This window comes from Nilaparvata lugens, chromosome 1, assembly GCF_014356525.2.
Source record: "Nilaparvata lugens isolate BPH chromosome 1, ASM1435652v1, whole genome shotgun sequence".
NCBI lineage: Eukaryota > Metazoa > Arthropoda > Insecta > Hemiptera > Delphacidae > Nilaparvata > Nilaparvata lugens.
The window spans coordinates 54,538,239-54,559,604 of NC_052504.1; the positions used below are offsets into that span (position 1 = coordinate 54,538,239).

Genomic DNA, 21,366 nt, shown 5'->3' on the forward strand with positions numbered 1-21,366 from the left:
ATTGGCTAGGAATAACTTTATTCATAATAAATAAAGGTTGTCTTTTTACTGGGGTTTCAATTTTAGTTGAAAAAATAATAAGTCAGTCTAATTTTTGACAACTTTTAATACCCTTGTTTATGCCCTTTCGAAATCACAGAACTCAGCAATTAAATTTTCAAACCAAGAATATGATGCCCATAATAAATGTTTATGAAACCATCCTTCTTTGCGCATCCCCGAGATCTGGTGTAATTCAAATTTATTATGTGTAAACTCTGATAAAGTTCAGAATTAACTATCAGTTATAATAGAAGACTGACTATGAATGAGGAGAAAGTGGCAAAGTTTCTGGGCTTCACACTTGACACTTGCCTTAGTTGGTCCCAGCATATTGACATTGTTGCTAGCAAGCTGAATAAGGGAGTCTTCTTAATTAGAAAACTGAGGGCATATGTAAGTTTGGATGTTTTAAAGGTGATTTATTACGCTCACATCAATTCTCATTTTTCATATGGCCCCATACTTTGGGTTTCCAGAGTTTACAGTGCTAGACTTTTTAGAATACAGAGAAAGGCAATCAGACTGATTTGTGGGCTTTCTAAGCGAGCACAGTTTGATGAGCATTTTCTGGGAATATTGACTCTACCTTTAATACCTATTTGTTCAACAGAGCCTTATTTATGTTAAGGAGAATTTGGAGAAGTTTGTGGAGCAGGGGGTAGTTCATAGCCATAACACTAGAAATAGGGGTAATTTGACTACTTATCGGTATACCTATTCTAGTACACAAAGAACATTTCTATTTTTATCAATAAAATTTTTTAATTCACTTCCTGAAGATCTTAGAAATATAGAGAACTAGCAGGTAACCCGTGCTTCGCAATGGTTTTACTTAAAACTTGACGTAATGAAATCTAGAAGAATTCAAAATAGGCCTATATACCTTATATACCTTATATACCTTATATACCTTATATACCTTATATACCTCCTTCTTCATCCATTACCCACATCTGTGGGATCGATGGCGTCATTATACAATAAAAACAACACTTTTATACTCAAGTCAAGATCAAGATGGCAGAAAGTGACTAAGTAGTTAAAATTTGAGTCAGATCATCACTCATGTATTCACACACTTCATAGTAGGCTCTGACTCTCATAAATCCGGTCACCACTCTCTCAAAATCACGCAAATCCAACTGCTTCACTCCTGCAGGCAGTCTATTGAAGTAGCGTAATGCTGCACTCCCATAACACACCTGCGACCTCTGAAGACGTACCCTCGGGATGTCAAGCAGCTCTCGATGCCTAGTGTTGTGATGGTGCACATCATTCCGAGTCAACAAACCATGCTGACTCTTCTTGACATGCAGCAGGCAGAGAAGAAGGAAGTGGCTGACAACTGTCATAATACCCAGTCTTACAAAAAGGGGCTTGCAGTGTGCTCGATGTTCGCTAGCAGTTATAATCCGTGCAGCCCGTTTCTGCAGCTTAAGTACTTCCACCACCCTTGCTGAATGACCCCACATGAGCAGACCATAGGAGATATGGCAGTGGAAAAGTGCATGGTAAGTCATTACCAGATATGCCTCTGTCACATGTCCCCTCAGCTTCAGCAACAAGAAACAAATTCGCGACAGCCTCCTGGTCACTTGTTGGATGTGGCTAGCCCAGTTCAGTTTTGAGTCCAAGACAAACCCTAACAGCTTTACAGGGTCCTGTTCAGCTGGCAGGCTGCGAGACAAACTGCAGATTATGTTTTGTGTCTTGTTCTCATTCAACTGAAAGCGATTCGCCTGGAACCATGAGGTTGAAGATTGGAGATGCTCTGCTGACAGTTCTAGCACATGCTGTAGGTCCACTCCAGATGACAATAAGGACGTATCATCAGCAAATAGCAGAGTCGAGCCGTTGTTGTCCAAGTCATTTATCATTATGATAAACAGGATTGGTCCCAGTATTGAACCCTGTGGCACTCCAAAATTCACAGGAAGTGGGCTGGAAGAAGCTCCTCCAAGAGACACCACTTGTGCCCTCCCAGTCAGGTAGGAATTCAATAGAGACAAAGCTGAGTCCACAATCCCATAGTAATGGAGCTTATCAGACAAAATTCCATGGCCAACGCAGTCAAATGCTCTGCTTAGGTCACAAAGAGTCAGTGCTAGGGATTCACCATCCTCAAATGCTGAACCAATCCGTTCAGCAACCCGATTTACCGCATCAAAAGTAGACCTCCCTCTGCGAAAACCGAATTGCATGTTTGAAAAAAGGTTATTCCTCTCAAAGAAGTCCTCAAGTTGGGCTTGATGACTGCTTCAACCACCTTACCAAAGATTGGAGTGATGGATATAGGCCTGTAGCTGTTTAGGCTCTGGTGGTCACCCTTCTTGTAAACCGGAGTGGTTCTAGATGTTTTCAAGAAGTCTGGAAAGATGGCAGTCCTCAGGCAATCATTAACTGCCACAGCAAGTGGATCAACAATTTCCTCAATCACCTCATGAAGCATGAATGCAGACATTCCATACACATCATGACTTTTCGATGGCTTGAATGATTTGACAATCTTCCTCAGGGCCAATGAAGTGATGGGGCGGAAGAAAGAGAGGCGTGCATGCACTGCTGGAACTCGTGCAGCCAGTAGTTCAGCAGGGTCTGCAGCAGCAGTGGGCAGTTCACCTACAATGCTATTCACTGATTCAATGAAGAAATCATTGAATGCATCCGGACTCGCAAACTCCAATTTTCTCACTGGCAAGGAACGATGAGAATTTATAACATCCCAGGCTGCCTTGCAGCGGTTTGGAGCATTGTCAATTTTGGCTGCTGTTGCTACCTTCCTAGCCAACTCAACTTGCTTCTTGTAGATGGATTTAGCATGTCTATATCTCCTCCTGTCACCATCATCACCACCTTCACACCTATTTTTTAGAGCCAACAAATTTTTAGGGCCTATAAGAATCCTCGGTTGATTAAGAATTTATATGCTGCATTTCAAGTAAATCAGTATGACCACCTTTCAATTAAAAAAAGAAGTTGGATTCAAAATGGCGGAAAAAATTTGGGTGTGACGGTAAACCAGTTTTTATCATTCGAAAAGGATCCCCAATCATACCGATCTTCTAATTTCCCTTTTAAGAGAAATCTTCTGCTGCCTTCCATACAAACTGGAAGCATGACAAATAATTGAAAACTTGACAAACTGAAAACTTGATGTAATCAAATCTTGAAGAATTTCAAATCGGTCTATAACCACCCTCGGTTAAGCAAGTATCTATATGCAAAATTTCAAGTTAATCAGTCCAGTAGTTCTGACGTGATAATGCGTCAAACACAATTTCCCTATACACCTGTATAGGCTACGTTTATAATCCAGTTCTTTCCTATAGAAGATGATACATGGATGGATGATCATTGTTATTTTACTAAAAGATAGAATAAGTTGGATAGTTTCCCTTTCAGAGGGAGTTTTGATAACCCACAAAACTCATTTTTCATTTGAAGATATACCGTATGGTAACGAAAAGGTGCATATGACCTTATTTTTTGCTCAGCTTGCCAAAATACCCCTTATTCCAATATTAAAAATTTCGACTGACTGTACAGTGAGTCAGTCATTCTATCAGGGCTCGAATAATTTTGAAACTTTAATTAAATAAAAATGGAAGAATATAATTTCTTTATGTAAATAACAACACCTTCATTCAAAGACATATTAACTGCATGCGTTTTCATATTGCCGATACAGCATTGATGAAACTGTAGACGTTTATTTAGCACTTTGTCTCAAAAATTGTTCTAGCTGAAAAATTAATAATGCATGCCACGTGTAGGCCTAAACATTGCATCAGGAAAACGAAGTTTCAAAACTATGTTTTTCAGGTAGAAAGCAATATAAAAACAGATGTTCCTTTTTTAATTTCGACCATATGATTTGGTGATCCTAATGAAATCGAATGTACCATTAATGAAATTTAAACATTAATTCTGAAAAATCTAGAAGGAAAATTAAAATTTGTGCTTCGAGGTGCACGAGATTGATATTTTTAGAATCTATGTGCAAAATTTTGAGATCAAATCATTCCCGTTTTTCCGGTATGCAATCCACAAGTTTACATGTTTTGATGCGAACAAACGAACACACGAACAAGCACAACCCTACTCTATCTTATTATATAGAAGATGGAACTTTTAAAAATCATATGAAACGTTTCTTAACAGCTAACCCTTTAAACAAGATTGAAGATTTTTATACATTAGCTAGGAATATTCGGTTATAAGTTGAAAATCAGGTGACATATTATCATAGGGTACTGATAGTGTAACTTACTGATGTAATATATTTGTATTTTGTATCATGTTGTATGTATTTCACACTTGTACTGTATCTGAAGACCTCAGAATTTGCTGCAATAAAGATTCTATTCTATTCCCCTTCTAAAAAACCTTACTGGATGTAACCTAGTCTTGTATTAAAATGTGCTTGGATAAAGGGGGGGCGCGACAGTCGAGACCGACGACATTCGAGGCCTACGTCCGTAGAGGACAGTTTTACAGTCCTCTACGGTCGTAGGCCTCGACTGTCGGGAGTGTACGAAAATTAGAGTGGCCTTAACTGTCGCCTAACGCAGGCGACATTTGAGGCCACTTTTTTCAGGAGTCCTCTACCGTCGCTGGCCTCGAATGTCGCTGGTCTCGACTGTCGGGCCTGTACAAAAATTAGAGACTCGCTTGCAGCAGGCGACAGTTGAGGACACATCCTACTGCGATTCCAGACAAAATACATTTTATAATGATTATAACTTCTGATTTGTTGAAAACTAAATAATGGAAACTTCCTTCATAAAAAAAGCATATGAACATTGAAGGTAGATAGTGCTTATCCTTGAAGGATTTTCAGAACGATCATCTTTGTGAAGAATTACAGCTTAATCAGTCGAGTATTTCAAGCGTGATGAGCTCACATATAAACAGACAGAAAGACAGACACCATCTCGTCTTATAAATGGATAGAAGATAGATAAATATTTAGATTTGTCAATGAAGGAGGCCTAATGCAGTAGTAATGGATTCCCATTACTTGAAAATATGTTTAGGGACCATCATCCAAGTACTGGAATGTATATGACTTGACCACCTTTGTTGACGAAACTCAATTGGAGGATGGAAAGATGCTGGTATCTTTATTTTACATGCTGAACTTTCAAAGTTACACGAATTTAAAGTTATAAAGAATTCAAAAGTTACTAAATTAATAAGCTTCAGAGAATAGAAAAAGGTTATATACAGTAGTATGATGCTTAGAGTAATGAACAAATTTACCTTTTTATATAATCTAGGAAGTTGATTTGAAAAATCAACAACTTTACATAAACATTCTTCCTTAAAAATATTTTTTACTGTGTTTTTGAGGGGGCGCGACAGTCGAGACCGACGACATTCGAGGCCTATGACCGTAGAGGACTATTTTACAAAACAGTCCTCTACGGTCGTTGGCCTCGACTGTCGGGAGTGTACGAAAATTAGAGTTGCCTCAACTGTCGCCTAACGCAGGCGACATTTGAGGCCACTTTTTCAGGAGTCCTCTGCCGTCGCAGGTCACGACTGTCGGAGCTGTACAAAAATTAGAGTGGCCTCAACTGTCGCCTAACTCAGGCGACATTTGAGGCCACTTTTTCAGGAGTCCTCTACCGTCGCTGGCCTCGAATGTCGCCGGTCTCTACCGTCGCTGGTCTCGACTGTCGCAGGACTCTTCTGTCGTTTGCCTCGTTTGACATCGACCCGATAAAGGGCTAAATAAGCTCAGTTCTAGTTTCTAAGACAAACTGTCCTAACAACTGGATGAGAACATTTTATAAACAATATGGAGCAAAGGAAGACATTATTTAAAAAAATAACTTTTTAACTCAGTTAGTTCTTATAAGAATTTTGTGGTGCTAAGTTACATCACCTTAACTTGTTTTTCATCCATGGTTTTAATTTTTCTTTGACAACTCAATATTTCATCGTTTTAAGTGATGATTGCATGAAATATTTTCAACCCATTTATTAATTTTATCCAACTAAATTCAAAATTTATAGTTTGCAAGTTTATTTTGAATTAAACCTTTAGTATTCTATCTATCAATGTTATTGCATCCGTGTCATTTGTAACATAGGCCCAAATAAAATTATAGAATGAAGTAAACATGAACATCAAGAAAAGAAAACTGTATCAATAAATTTACGAGAATCAAAACTTTTTATAGCCTAGAATAAAAACATTCACCAGGACGATAAGAGAAGGCATTATAAGTTGAAATTGGTTCGTTTTAAAATGGAAATATAGCATTGAATTTTTAAAGTTGTTGAATTTATGCCATATTGGAAATATTTACTAGTTTGAAGAAATGCGTTTTCAAATGCTATATTCATTAATGACAAAATTCCCCTATTTCCCCGCATTTCAGTTGAGGATTTAATCACTTATTCATCTGGGAGAAAGCTTGTCATGTCTAATGAAAGAGGGAGTTTGTAGGTAATATCGATTGAGGTAGTATAGACAAGTATTATTCACACCAAGTCCATTTTTTATATTACTCAAGTTACAGCCTTTAAATAGGTAGGCTAAGTAAATTTTTTATTCGAATTCAGGTATTCTGTTTGCCAATACATTGTAAATTTTCAATGTGTCTTTTGCACTTCTTGATCATTGTCTCTTCCTTTGAAAGGTTTGGCTTTTTAGTGGTAGGCCTAGTTAGCTTGCTCTCGTGCCAATTTTAAGTTATTCTAAGTTCATGACTTGGATAAAATAATTTTCAACATAATCCCAATTTTCTTGACCATAACTATTTTTAGCATACAAAAACTATTAAAATGTAAACGCATAAATTGTGATGTGTTGACCATAAAAATATAATATCAGACTGAAGTTTATACGGCTTCAGCTCATACAGAAGAAAGTAAGGATAAAGGTTCAAAAATTATTCATTAGCAAAATGAGGTAGGCTACCGTTTGTTATCTTTCGTATTGTACTTATGTACTTCTTCGTAATTCCTAATTGTAATTTGTACTAATAATCGTATGCACTAATTTCATATTTTTCAATGCCCTTATTAATAAAGCTATTACCCTATCTAATATTATACTAAAACTGTTCTATGCAATTTGTTCTAAAATTATTTTTGATTGAAAATTATTCTTCGATTTTGTTTTTTATTCAACATTTTCAGAATGGCGGATCCAGTATTAATGTTGGGATGTTTAGCCTTCACAATGATTGTGCTCGTGAATTTCTCTGTGCATAAATTAGAGGAAGGACATGTTGGAGTCTATTACAGGGTACATTATATTTTTATCTAACCCATTATTCAATCTTAATTGTTATTATTTTTTCCTTTCGAAACAGAATGCACTAATAATTAATGCATTTCAATGGTGATTATATGATTGTCAATTTTAATATTGTGTTTGAGATTGATATAATACACCCACCCTATTGCTATCTACATTCAGATTTCATTCCATAATCATCAATCTTTTACAAAGAAGAGCTTGAAATAAACAATCTACTGTTTAGAATATCCAGTATGTATTTAATGCACTTTAAAAGTTGATAGAAAATTCATATTGCTTTCAAACTAATCAACTTTAATTTTTAAAAATCGCATTATTTGACATTTCAATTTGAATTATTTAAACATTATAATTATATTATAATCATCATTGTAAAACAACCTTTTCAAGATAATCATGTTCGGTACTCATATTTTCTATATAGAGGTGCTATATTATCATAGTTGGTTCTATTTCTATTGAAAGTTTTTCTATTTTCACAGGGTGGAGCTCTTTTATCCAAAGTCAGCCATCCTGGATTTCACTTGATGATTCCATTTATCACAACATACAGATCTGTCCAGGTAACTGGTCTTCTAATATTCACGTGATCAAAAACTGCATTTCCTAAAATAATGTCTTTATTTTTCTTGAGGGTAAAATTCATTTTTATGTTTGAATGAAATCAAGATGAATTGAAATCGAATCCAAGATAATTGAATGCTTTATTTTTTGCATCTGATACGATGTGTAGGATTTGATGAGTGTGTAGCTCATGAAAACATCGTTATGTGATTGATGAGATATTCATTCATTCATTCTTTCATTTATTCATAGACAATAGATACAATGCAGGTAAAAACAACAGGCATTCGCCCAAAACTGCTTTAAACCTTAATTTGGAATACACAGTCTAGAGGTTATGTAAATGATAACTAAATTTACACACTATTGAAGAGATTGTGAGGATATTGATGATATTAATAAAATATTAGACAATTTAAAGTAATATTAGGGTCTGTGGTACAAGGGTATTTTTTCTCATTGTCATGGGGTAAAGTTGTGCTACATAGATCTGACTCGGTTCAGGCTATAAATTTTATGTTTACTCTCTAGAATCCTGTATCATAATAAATCAATATACAAATCATCACAAACAAAATACAAATTAAAAAAAAATAACAGGCTAGGTTTTGTACTAATCTTAAGAGTCTGTAAGAAAGTGATCCGGAATAAGGTTTATCATTCTAGTTTATCATTCATATAGATCAGCTGTTTTCTTAAACATTCAATATTAATGTGATATGTGACATCACGGGCTTGAAATGATAATTATTGACAATTGAGTTGAAAGTGCGAGGAAAATGATATTCATATTCTATCAAGTATTCATTTACGGTTTTTATATTATATAAGAATAGTTGGCGAATTGTCATTACCTTAGTCAATAAAAACCATTTCGGTTGGGTACAATCTAGGTTTGTTTATAATAATTTTAATGATCAGTTTAAAAAAAAGTGAAATGAAATTATTTTTATAAACTAGAAATGAATTCATTTTCATTCTACTACTACATAATGCATATTTATTTGAATCAACTATGGTTAATTGAATTACTTGTAATAGTCAGTAATTCATCAATTACACTACAGTTGGCTCAATATCTTTATTACAGGTTACTCTGCAAACGGATGAGGTAAAAAATGTACCTTGTGGAACCAGTGGAGGTGTGATGATTTATTTCGATAGAATTGAAGTTGTCAACATTTTGCGTCGAGAAAGTGGTTTGTACTTTGTATATCTCTCATCCATCAATAGATAGCTTTATCTATGCATTCGTCGATCACAGAAGTTGGTTTTACAGAAGTTGGAATGAAAAAAAAAACAGTTGCTAGCCAAGCGGCTTTCTTACCAGGCACTCTGAACAGCCTCACTGAACCTAGCGCCGCAGTGCAGGATGGTTTCTCACAGCTTGGCGTTGTTGTCATTTGAGATGGGTGTCTGGCTAGGAAGTGTTTCGGCCGCATTGCAGGATGACTGTTAACGGTTGCCGGAAGATCAACAGCTGGGTTTTTCTCGTTATTTTTCGTGATAGAGAAATTCTGATTGCAGATTCGTTCTCAGCGACCCCAAGTTTAGCCTGAAGGCTCAGAATGTCAACAATGTTCTTAAATAATCAAAAATCATCATGAAAACTAATTAATATGGTAGTACACCACGTTTCTGGGAACTTTTTAATGGTGACTGGAGTTATTATTGACACACAGAAATCAAAATAATCGTGAGAAAGAAAACTGCTGATGAACGCGAATGAGACCGTCACTCCATTGTTCTGTTGTCTCGGCTGCTTGGCTGAGCCTGGCTGGAGGGATCAAATAACCGACTGGATTGATCTTTCGTCTGTCCGCTAGGTAAGGCGGAACTACGTCGACCATTGCTGGGTAGAAGATGTTACTGCGGCCGCTCGCATTCCCACCAACGCTGCTATTATTTGCTGTCTCAGCGCCTAGTCCGAGTCAAACAAGCATCCAGCCTGCACTGCGGAGCTAGGTTGAGAGACCGGGTTCGATTCCCGGTCTGGGCACTGTTTTTTACTTTCCTTGCCCCATTACCATAGGTAAGGAAAGTATTGCTTTCCGAAAAAAATTAAGGTACCCAAATTTGTAAATTTCTATACGTTTCGAGGTCCCCTGAGCCCAAAAAAGTGGTTTCTGGGTATTGGTCTGTATGTGTGTGTGCATGTGCGTCTGTGTACACGATATCTCATCTCCCAATTAACGGAATAACTTGAAATTTGGAACTTAAGGTCCTTCCCCTATAAGGATCCGACACGAACAATTTCGATCAAATGCAATTCAAGATGGCGGCGAAAATGTTGTCAAAAACAGGGGTTTTCGCGATTTTCTCGAAAATGGCTTCAACGATTTTGATCAAATTCATACCTAAAATAGTCATCGTTAAGCTCTATCAACTGCCACAAGTCCCACATCTGTAAAAATGTCAGGAGCTCTGCCCCATTTAGGTAAAGTTTGATTTTAGATTCCCAATTATCAGGCTTTAGATACAATTTAAAAAAAAATCCAAATGGAAAAGATTGAGCATGAAAATCTCTACATTTAATGTTCTGTAACATTTTCACCTAAAATTTTAAATAAACTCAAAATTCGAGAAAATTTATTATTTCAGTTGCAAACTGTTGGCAACTGTTGATTCTATTAAATCATTCACTATGAAGAGATAGCAGACCTCGTGTGTCTCCAGCGTTATAGTCCTGTCACCAGCTGGCTTAGATCTTTGAATAGTAGACTTGAGATGCGCGGGAACACTAGCGTCAGGTGATAAATTTTCATAACGGCAAGGAAAGTTGTGTGAGTGCGCCATACCAGATTTTTTGGATATAAACTCAACGAATTTCCTATGCTATCTAGTTCTATATTCCTTAGTATAAGTCCTTAGTACCCATAAAGCTTTAATTGAATAATCGAAATTATTACTATTATTATAATATTCCAGCAGTTGGTAAACTGCAATAAATATTTCTAATTAATTTTCCACATTTGAATTCAATGGTTGATAAAATCCAAATTGAAGTTTATCCTTGTCGATTTATGATTCATAAATCTAATTGAGTTTAACAAATATTCTAGCTCTAAACCTCTAAAGAACACAAGAAAATTATCTGTCTTAAAAGAGTATGCTTGGGTTTGCCTATCAATGTGACAGGCATCAATGAAACTTGAAAAGAGAAGTAATTGAAGATGTTTTAGTTGAAATTAATCACTTTTCCGTTGCCAACTTGATTTATATTTTGGGTATTCTTTTTAATGAATTTTAAAATGGTTTTTATAGTAAATCACTGACAGGTTTGGATTTTCTCAGTTATCGATGTGTTCATTTTTTATTTTGCGTTAGAAATGCTGAATCTAGAAGTGGAAAATTTAATTAACTTTCCTTTTCTACACTGAATCCATGATTAGATTCTCAGGCGGTAAATATATTGGCTGTGTATAATACAAGAAGTCACAATCTCAGAACTCCTATAATTCCTGAGAATGACTCCTGCATGAGTTTTTCTAACTATATTAATGCAGCGTTGATTTTTCAAGAATAATTACAGTACCTTGATTGATTATCGTATAATCACAACCCTGTTACTACGCTTACAAATTCTTAGCGGTGAAACGTGATATTAATCATTTTTTCCGTTCACAGTTTATGATATGGTGAAGAACTATACAGCAGACTACGATAAGACTCTGATATTCAACAAGGTCCACCATGAGTTGAACCAGTTCTGTAGCAGTCACACGCTGCATGAGGTATATAACTATTTCTCATTCCCTCTACTCTCTTGATACAAATATCAATATAGAATTATAATTACAAATCGATTGACATCTCATTTTAAAAATTCAACGAATATCAAGTGAGAGACATGGCAGCTCTAGTGATTGGTGACCTATCTTTAGAGGGTTATGTAACGCTTTATTATTATTATTTGAAATAATCTAAAATTGCGAACTAATAACATGCAAAGTAAATGGAGATTGTTGTGTTATTGAGGCAGACTTTATCAGCATGCCTTGGTGTGCACTGCAACAAACTATCAGCTTTTAACTTATCACTAAAGCTGCGACATATCACTTAATATTTGTCCAATTTGAAAGAAGTGTCAATTGATTTGTGATTAAATTTACTGGAAAAAGTTATTTTGTATTTTTTTTGTAAATTCAATGGCTTTTTGGTTAGAAATACAATTTTGAATGGCTGCCATTCCGTTTTATGAATTAGAAAAATTGTCATAATTTTTTGTATCTCTTTCTAGTTGTAATAGATGACTGAGCAAAATTTCTCTTGCATATTATGTTCAGCCATTATTCAGAAGAAAAATGTGCGTTGAAAACAAAATGGCGGCTATGCGAGTAACTAAGGACAATCGGACAGTTTGAAAATTATTCATATTATATGTTTCGTACCCAGGAACACTGGGTAAAATGGGTAATGGGAAATATTGGTGTTTTCCATGCATGAAATCAATCCGGTAAACAGCTGTTTGCAGAACAAAATAATAAACATTTGATTCTCATTACAGCATACTCTACTGTAATGAAAGCATACTCTACTGTAATGAAACCATATGTTTTCTTTACAGTCAAGTATGTTTCCTAGTTCCGAAATAGGAACAGCAAAACAGCTACAAATAAACCACCTTCAGCACTCCAGGTGGAAGCTTTGTCAACTTCCACAAAATTCCTGATTAGGAATTTGTAAACTAGGTTATGCTTATAGAATGCATAAATCCTTGTATTCTTTTTGCATCAAGATGTACTCGTTTCTAACGCTAATAGAATTGGTTTTTCGGAAAATTTTCAGGTAGACAAACATACGTGCTCTCTTAACCTCACATTCCCTATCGTACCTAAACTAGTTTATGTTTATAGAATGCATGTAGTAACGTCAGCACAAGCAGGTAATGTTTTCTATTTCTCAATTATTCTTCTTTAAATTATTATGACAAAAAATAGTGTAGGTTACTTGGACGTAAATGTCTTTTGCAGTGCTGAAATAAAATTCCAACATCATTATCGAAAAACATCATTCTTGCCTGCAAAAGGCCCCTATCCGTCCTTGTGACGTAAGATACTATTTCCCATAACTGCTCGTGAAACACTTATTTAGTGTTACTGAAAACTCATCGTGAAACAGCTGATTTTTGGGTAGGGAACTGATAATATTTTTTCCTACAGTTACCTTGAAAAGTGACCATTCCTGCACTGATTACAGAACGCAAAGAATCACTTTTCTGTTCTAGTGCGCAAAGTATTACTTTGCGTACTCCAGATTTGCAGCATGACAACGCAAAATAGTTAGTTTAAAGTAAGTTATATGGAGCACCAGTGCAGGAAAATCAAAATTAAGTTTGAACGATAGACAAGGATAGCAACATCAAAGTTTATCAAATATTGTCATTATAACGTGGACCTCACTATAGTCATTTCAATGCTTACATAAGATAAACTCCCTTCAAGCAGTCAGATAAATTTTCAATTGAATTACTAATAATTATAATTCAATTATTATTATTATTATTCAATTTTAAATAAATTAAGGTTTTTATTAATAATACAATTACACAGAAAAAAATTGATGGATTTCAGGGAATTCTACCCATAATTACCAACTTTTCATATTCAATGGTAACTGTTGGAAAAATTTAATGTGAAATACGTGCGCAAAGTTCGTTTGCTGCACTCAAGAAACCATTATTCCGCACTCGCCTACGGCTCGTGCGTAAACGTTTCTTTCGGTGCAGCAAACTGTCACTTTGCGCACTAGTTGCACAAATAACTATTTATGCCTGCTACGCATGAGCCGTAGGCTTTTTACTTTACCGCTCGATTTGCTTGCGCAGTACGGTTTTACTTTACGCCCTCAACGCATGTACAGTAGACAGCAGGTACGTTATTCCAGGATTGCCAAACTTACAAAATTGTTCATTACATCAGCGACTATAACAACATTTTTTTGAAATATATTATCGATAATTTGGTAATAGAATGAAAATTAATTTTTATAGTAAAATATTTTTTCGAATTCTCTCAAAATAATCTCAGAATTTATTAAAATTGATGTTATTAAACTAGAAGAAGAATTTCGCAAAATTATCGTGTTAAACTGTTTTACTCAAGCAATAAAGTCGCGTTTTACGCCACATAATACATAAATAGCTATTTACGATGTTTGAATAATGAATTTTTATGATAGAAATTGAATATTTTGTAAATTAATTATATTTCCACATTGTTAAAAAACGATCTAGCAACGTTGCGGAGCTAGAGAAGGATAGCGCTATCTGCTTTGTAGAATGATAGTCAAGGATAGCAATACCAATGTCAATCAAATACTGTCATAACGTGAACCTCACTATAGTAAAGCTATAGTGAGGTGCATGTTATAATGACATTGGATGAAGATAGGAAAACCCTGTTACTACGCTTACAAATTCTTAGCGGTGAAACGTGATATTAATCATTTTTTCCGTTCACAGTTTATGATATGGTGAAGAACTATACAGCAGACTACGATAAGACTCTGATATTCAACAAGGTCCACCATGAGTTGAACCAATTCTGTAGCAGTCACACGCTGCATGAGGTATATAACTATTTCTCATTTTCCCTCTACTCTCTTGATACAAATATCAATATAGAATTATAATTACAAATCGATTGACATCTCATTTTAAAAATTCAACGAATATCAAGTGAGAGACATGGCAGCTCTAGTGATTGGTGACCTATCTCTAGAGGGTTATGTAACGCTTTATTATTATTATTTGAAATAATCTAAAATTGCAAACTAATAACTTGCAAAGTAAATGGAGATTGTTGTGTTATTGAGGCAGACTTTATCAGCATGCCTTGGTGTGCACTGCAACAAACTATCAGCTTTTAACTTATCACTAAAGCTGCGACATATCACTTAATATTTGTCCAATTTGAAAGAAGTATCAATTGATTTGTGATTGAATTTACTGGAAAAAAAGTTATTTTGTATTTTTTTTTTTTTTGTAAATTCAATGGCTTTTTGGTTAGAAATACAATTTTGAAGGCTGCCATTCCGTTTTATGAATTAGAAAAATTGTCATAATTTTTTGTATCTCTTTCTAGTTGTAATAGATGACTGAGCAAAATTTCTCTTGCATATTATGTTCAGCCATTATTCAGAAGAAAAATGTGCGTTGAAAACAAAATGGCGGCTATGCGAGTAACTAAGGACAATCGGACAGTTTGAAAATTATTCATATTATATGTTTCGTACCCAGGAACACTGGGTAAAATGGGTAATGGGAAATATTGGTGTTTTCCATGCATGAAATCAATCCGGTAAACAGCTGTTTGCAGAACAAAATAATAAACATTTGATTCTCATTACAGCGTACTCTACTGTAATGAAAGCATACTCTACTGTAATGAAACCATATGTTTTCTTACAGTCAAGTATGTTTCCTAGTTCCGAAATAGGAACAGCAAAACAGCTACAAATAAACCACCTTCAGCACTCCAGGTGGAAGCTTTGTCAACTTCCACAAAATTCCTGATTAGGAATTGTAAACTAGGTTATGCTTATAGAATGCATGTAGTAACATGTAGTAGCATGTAGTACACAAATCCTTGTATTCTTTTTGCATCAAGATGTACTCGTTTCTAACGCTAATAGAATTGGTTTTTCGGAAAATTTTCAGGTAGACAAACATACGTGCTCTCTTAACCTCACATTCCCTATCGTACCTAAACTAGTTTATGTTTATAGAATGCATGTAGTAACGTCAGCACAAGCAGGTAATGTTTTCTATTTCTCAATTATTCTTCTTTAAATTATTATGACAAAAAATAGTGTAGGTTACTTGGACGTAAATGTCTTTTGCAGTGCTGAAATAAAATTCCAACATCATTATCGAAAAACATCATTCTTGCCTGCAAAAGGCCCCTATCCGTCCTTGTGACGTAAGATAATAACTGCTCGTGAAACACTTATTTAGTGTTACTGAAAACTCATCGTGAAACAGCTGATTTTTGGGTAGGGAACTGATAATATTTTTTCCTACAGTTACCTTGAAAAGTGACCATTCCTGCACTGATTACAGAACGCAAAGAATCACTTTTCTGTTCTAGTGCGCAAAGTATTACTTTGCGTACTCCAGATTTGCAGCATGACAACGCAAAATAGTTAGTTTATAGTAAGTTATATGGAGCACCAGTGCAGGAAAATCAAAATTAAGTTTGAACGATAGACAAGGATAGCAACATCAAAGTTTATCAAATATCGTCATTATAACGTGGACCTCACTTTAGTCATTTCAATGCTTACATAAGATAAACTCCCTTCAAGCAGTCAGATAAATTTTCAATTGAATTACTAATCATTATAATTTAATTATTATTATTCAATTTTAAATAAATTAAGGTTTTTATTAATAATACAATTATACAGAAAAAATTGATGGATTTCAAGGAATTTTACCAATAATTACCAACTTTTCATATTCAATGGTAACTGTAGGAAAAATTTAATGTGAAATACGTGCACAAAGTTCGTTTGCTGCACTCAAGAAACCATTATTCCGCACTCGCCTACGGCTCGTGCGTAAACGTTTCTTTCGGTGCAGCAAACTGTCACTTTACGCACTAGTTGCACAAATAACTATTTATGCCTGCTACGCATGAGCCGTAGGCTTTTTACTTTACCGCTCGATTTGCTTGCGCAGTACGGTTTTACTTTACGCCCTCAACGCATGTACAGTAGACAGCAGGTACGTTATTCCAGGATTGCCAAACTTACAAAATTGTTCATTACATCAGCGACTATAACAACATTTTTTTGAAATATATTATCGATAATTTGGTAATAGAATGAAAATTAATTTTTATAGTAAAATATTTTTTCGAATTCTCTCAAAATAATCTCAGAATTTATTAAAATTGATGTTATTAAACTAGAAGAAGAATTTCGCAAAATTATCGTGTTAAACTGTTTTACTCAAGCAATAAAGTCGCGTTTTACGCCACATAATACATAAATAGCTATTTACGATGTTTGAATAATGAATTTTTATGATAGAAATTGAATATTTTGTAAATTAATTATATTTCCACATTGTTAAAAAACGATCTAGCAACGTTGCGGAGCTAGAGAAGGATAGCGCTATCTGCTTTGTAGAATGATAGTCAAGGATAGCAATACCAATGTCAATCAAATACTGTCATAACGTGAACCTCACTATAGTAAAGCTATAGTGAGGTGCATGTTATAATGACATTGGATGAAGATAGGAAAACAGTGTTGCTGAGTCTCTGCCTTGAATAATTATATTTCTACATTGTTAAAAACAGATTTGGCATCGTTGCGGAGCTAGAAAAGGATAGTACCACCTGCTTTGTCGAATGATAGACAAGGATAGCAACACCAAAGTTAATCATATACTGTCATTATAACGTGGACCTCACTATAGTAATAATAATGCAGTGCTACATCGGCAGTACTTATATAGAGCGTTACCAAATGATCAGCTGATTGATTGCTGGTTCCAGCCATCCAAGTTCCATGATGGCTAGAGGTGTAATTCCTTAGTGACGACTCGATATGCGCGGCTAGAGCACATAATCTATAAATTCATTGGATATGTATCGTAAAAGCAATAATAGTAGCCAGTTCATCTGCTGCCATAACGTTCATAAAACATATAAATTCAATGAATCATCGAATATTATGAATTCTTCAATGTTGTTTTCCATCACGAACTTCTTATTATTAAATCACTTTTTTGCTATAAAAAAGAAGGGCTAGCAGTCATATTTTTACAATAAATGAATTTATTCACTCACTGTGACAACGAAATCTTTCGGCAGGTCCGCTATCTTCCTGGATGGAAGACTCAGCCATCTTCCTGGATGGAGGACCTGCCAAAGATCTCGTTGTCTTATGGATTTATAGGCTAGGTGCTCAAGCCGCGGCAAATCTAATAATGCTGCTTCAGCCGTGCGTCTCGGAATTGCACCTTAAGGTTCATAACCTCAACAATGGCAACAATAGTTCATGTATTTACTGTTTTGTAATCCAATACTACAGTTGTAAAAAAATTTTGTTTGTGATTCGAGCGAAAAACTTATTTATTGCTTTCGTATAACTATCACGCTTCACTATCTGTCGCTTCGTTATTAAAAATTATCCACTCACATAAGTTCATAGTTATTTCCGTAGGCCTACTACGTGTCGCGCGATAACTGTTTTGCTCAAGCAATAAAGTCGTGATTTAGGCTCTTAATACATTGCTATTTTCAATTATAATGTCACTTGAATATTTATTTTACCTCAATAGAGATCATTCTTCCATACATTCATCATCTATTTCACTTGACTTATATTAATGAATAAGACAGATTTGAAATACAATCACATTTTGATATACTTCAAATCAAAAAGTCGAACCAAATTTCATTTCCATTTTCACACAATAAACATGGTATAATACAATAAAAATTAATATTTACTATTTGATGAAGGTGAAAATTGAAAATTACCACCAGCAAAAGTATAACTTGCTAGCTTGTAGAAGTCTATCCTCAAACTAAATTCATGAATTATCAATTACTAGCAGAAATAAAAAGGAAAAAACATTAGTTCACGAATACCTAGAATATCGCCATATCACCATTAAAAGTAATACCTGCTATGGAACATCTTTGAACACAAGCAATTAATCAAAAACTAGATCAAACAATATTATACATATACACACACACACACAATAACATTATTATTCTAACCGAATGCTGGATTAGGACTGAATTTGTACTCCAGTCCATTCGAGGATATGATGTATTTTCCACCATGAACAACCCATTACAAAATGATGGTGTAGTTGTTTATGTTAAAGATAGTATAAATGTACAATGTGTTGAGCTACGGATTAACCAGGCAAATGTCCTACATATTCGGTTGGATGCAGCAGACAAAAAGTGGAACATCCTTGCAATATACAGATCACCGTCCTTCAATGATATTTCAGATTTCCTGAGTGACCTAGAATCGATCTAGAGTGACCTAGAATTAAGAGGGCAACAAGTCATATGTGCAGGAGACATGATTATTAACACCCTTCAAATTCGTCCACATCATCAATTGAATGACTACTGCGATCTTCTAAGCGATCATGGGCTCAGACTCTGCCTTAAGCAAGCAACCAGAACTACAACAGAAACTGCTTCTTGCATAGATCACAATAAACGAGAAAATAGACATTAATAGCTTGAAGAATGAACTACTGAATGAGGAGTGGATTCATGTTTTAGAAGATAATAATCCAGATACATCTTATGACACCTTCTTATCAACTCTGAGACAACATATACAAAATAATATCAAGCAGCATCGGCGGCAGAAGAAGTACAAACCCATCAAACCATGGATCACCAGAGGTATAGTAGCAGCAATAAGAACCAGAAATCTTCTCAACAAAAGAAGAAAGGAAGACCCAAACAACATTAACTTAACCAACTTCTATCTCGGTATAGGAATACACTCACAGCTTTAATTCATGAAACAAAGGACCAATACTATAGAGAAAATTTGTATGAAGCTGGAAAGGATAATAAAAAATGTGGAAAGTAATCAAAGATGCTACTGACTCTAAATCAAAAACAAAAATGAAATTGAATGCTATTAAAATAGATGATAGGATTTTCAATCTAAAGGAAAATCCAGAAACTGTGCTCAACCACATGAATAACTTTTTCACAATTGTAGGTGAAGAAATGGCGGAGACAATAATAGATTCCTTGAGAAAACCACTAGACCAAATCATATCCCAATATAGACCTGTTACAAGAACTCTACACTCCATCTACTTTTACCCAGTAACTGAAGATGAGCTTCTTGAAACTATTAGTAGTTTGCAAAATGACAGTGCTCCAGGACTTGATGGAATCAATAATAGAACATTGAAGTCGATAAAAAATGTAATTGTAAAACCATTAATTCACATATTTAATTTAAGTCTGTCAAAAGGAATTTTTCCAAAAGCTATGAAAGAGACATGTGTTAGACCATTACATAAAGGAGGCGACAAAACAAATGCCACCAATTACAGGCCTATTTCACTTATAAGCAATATTTCTAAGATTTTGGAAAAACTGGTAAAGAAACGTCTTGTGAATTACATGGAAAAAAACAACTTACTATCTAGGAATCAATTTGGCTTTCGTGAGGGGAGGAGTACAGAAGATGCGGTATTAGAATTGTCAAATTTTGTCACAGATAAGCTAGAAAATAACAAAAAATGTGCAGCAGTGTTCCTGGACCTAGCAAAAGCTTTTGACACTGTTAATCACAGTTTGCTGCTGAAGAAATTAGAAGCCATGGGAATTAGAGGAGTTCCTCTAGCATGGTTTAGATCATACCTCTGTGACCGGCGTCAAAAAGTCAAAGTTGAAGAACATCTCAGTTCAGAGGAAACAATGAAGTTTGGGATTCCCCAAGGAACAGTTCTTGGGCCAATTCTGTATTTGGCATATGCAAATGAACTATGTTCAATTAAGATAAGAGGAAGAGTAATAGCTTTTGCTGATGATACGTGTATACTATTTGAAGGAAACACCTGGGAGGAAGTTTTTAATCTGGCACAGGAAGAATTGATGGAATTCGATAAATGGTTAAGAGAAAATTTTCTTACAGTAAATGCAACAAAAACGAAATTTTTAGCCTTTTCTCTGACAGAACGGACGAGACCACCGGATTCTTCAATAATCCTGCATCACTGTGGAAGCACCAACAACCCGTGTGATTGCCCTTCAATTCAACAAGTCAATGAAATAAAATATTTAGGAACAATAGTGGACAACAAATTCAAATGGGACAAGCACATTAATCTATCAATTACCCGGATCAGGAAGCTTCTCTACAAATTCTATCAACTCCGTAAAATCCTCAACTATGAGACATTAAAAACTGTTTATTTTTCTTTAGTGCAATCAATTTTAAGATACGTCATAATTATCTGGGGAGCTACGAGTTTTATACATGTTGAACCTCTCTATAAACTTCAAAAACGAATACTAAAAATAATAGGCTTCAAGGAGAATCAATTCCCCACGAACATTCTTTTCAAGGACAGTAAAGTACTGAGTGTAAGACAACTCTACTTCCAGGCTATCATCACGCGAATGAGGAGAAACAACGAACACATAAGACTGGCAGATCATAACCATCAGACAAGGCAGAGAAACACGCATTCAATAGTACCAAGGATGAACACTACATTTGGGCAAAGAAACTACATATACAGGGTGATTCATAATTATGGTAAAATAATTTAATACGTGATAGTAGAGGTAAAAATAAGAAAAAAAGTTCTTATAAACATATATCCATAAACGCTTCATTAGCGAGCTATACAGGGTGAAAGATTTCGCCCGGAATTCAGTTCCTCTGGTGAAATACACCGATGCTGAATTGTTTGGGGACTAGTTTTTGAAAAACTTATGCTGGATTCATATGGAAAACTATCTGAA

General features: G+C 35.0%; 1 protein-coding gene across 1 annotated transcript in view; it reads left to right on the plus strand.

Moving 5' to 3' along the window:
* LOC111057616 (erlin-1-like) overlaps window positions 1-21,366 on the plus strand; it is a 32,270-nt gene that overhangs the window by 1,183 nt on the left and 9,721 nt on the right. The window contains exons 2-5 of the mRNA XM_039436855.1: window positions 7,195-7,303; window positions 7,801-7,881; window positions 8,973-9,081; window positions 11,510-11,616. Of these exons, the coding sequence (XP_039292789.1) occupies window positions 7,195-7,303; window positions 7,801-7,881; window positions 8,973-9,081; window positions 11,510-11,616 (406 nt within the window). The remainder of the gene's footprint in view (window positions 1-7,194; window positions 7,304-7,800; window positions 7,882-8,972; window positions 9,082-11,509; window positions 11,617-21,366) is intronic.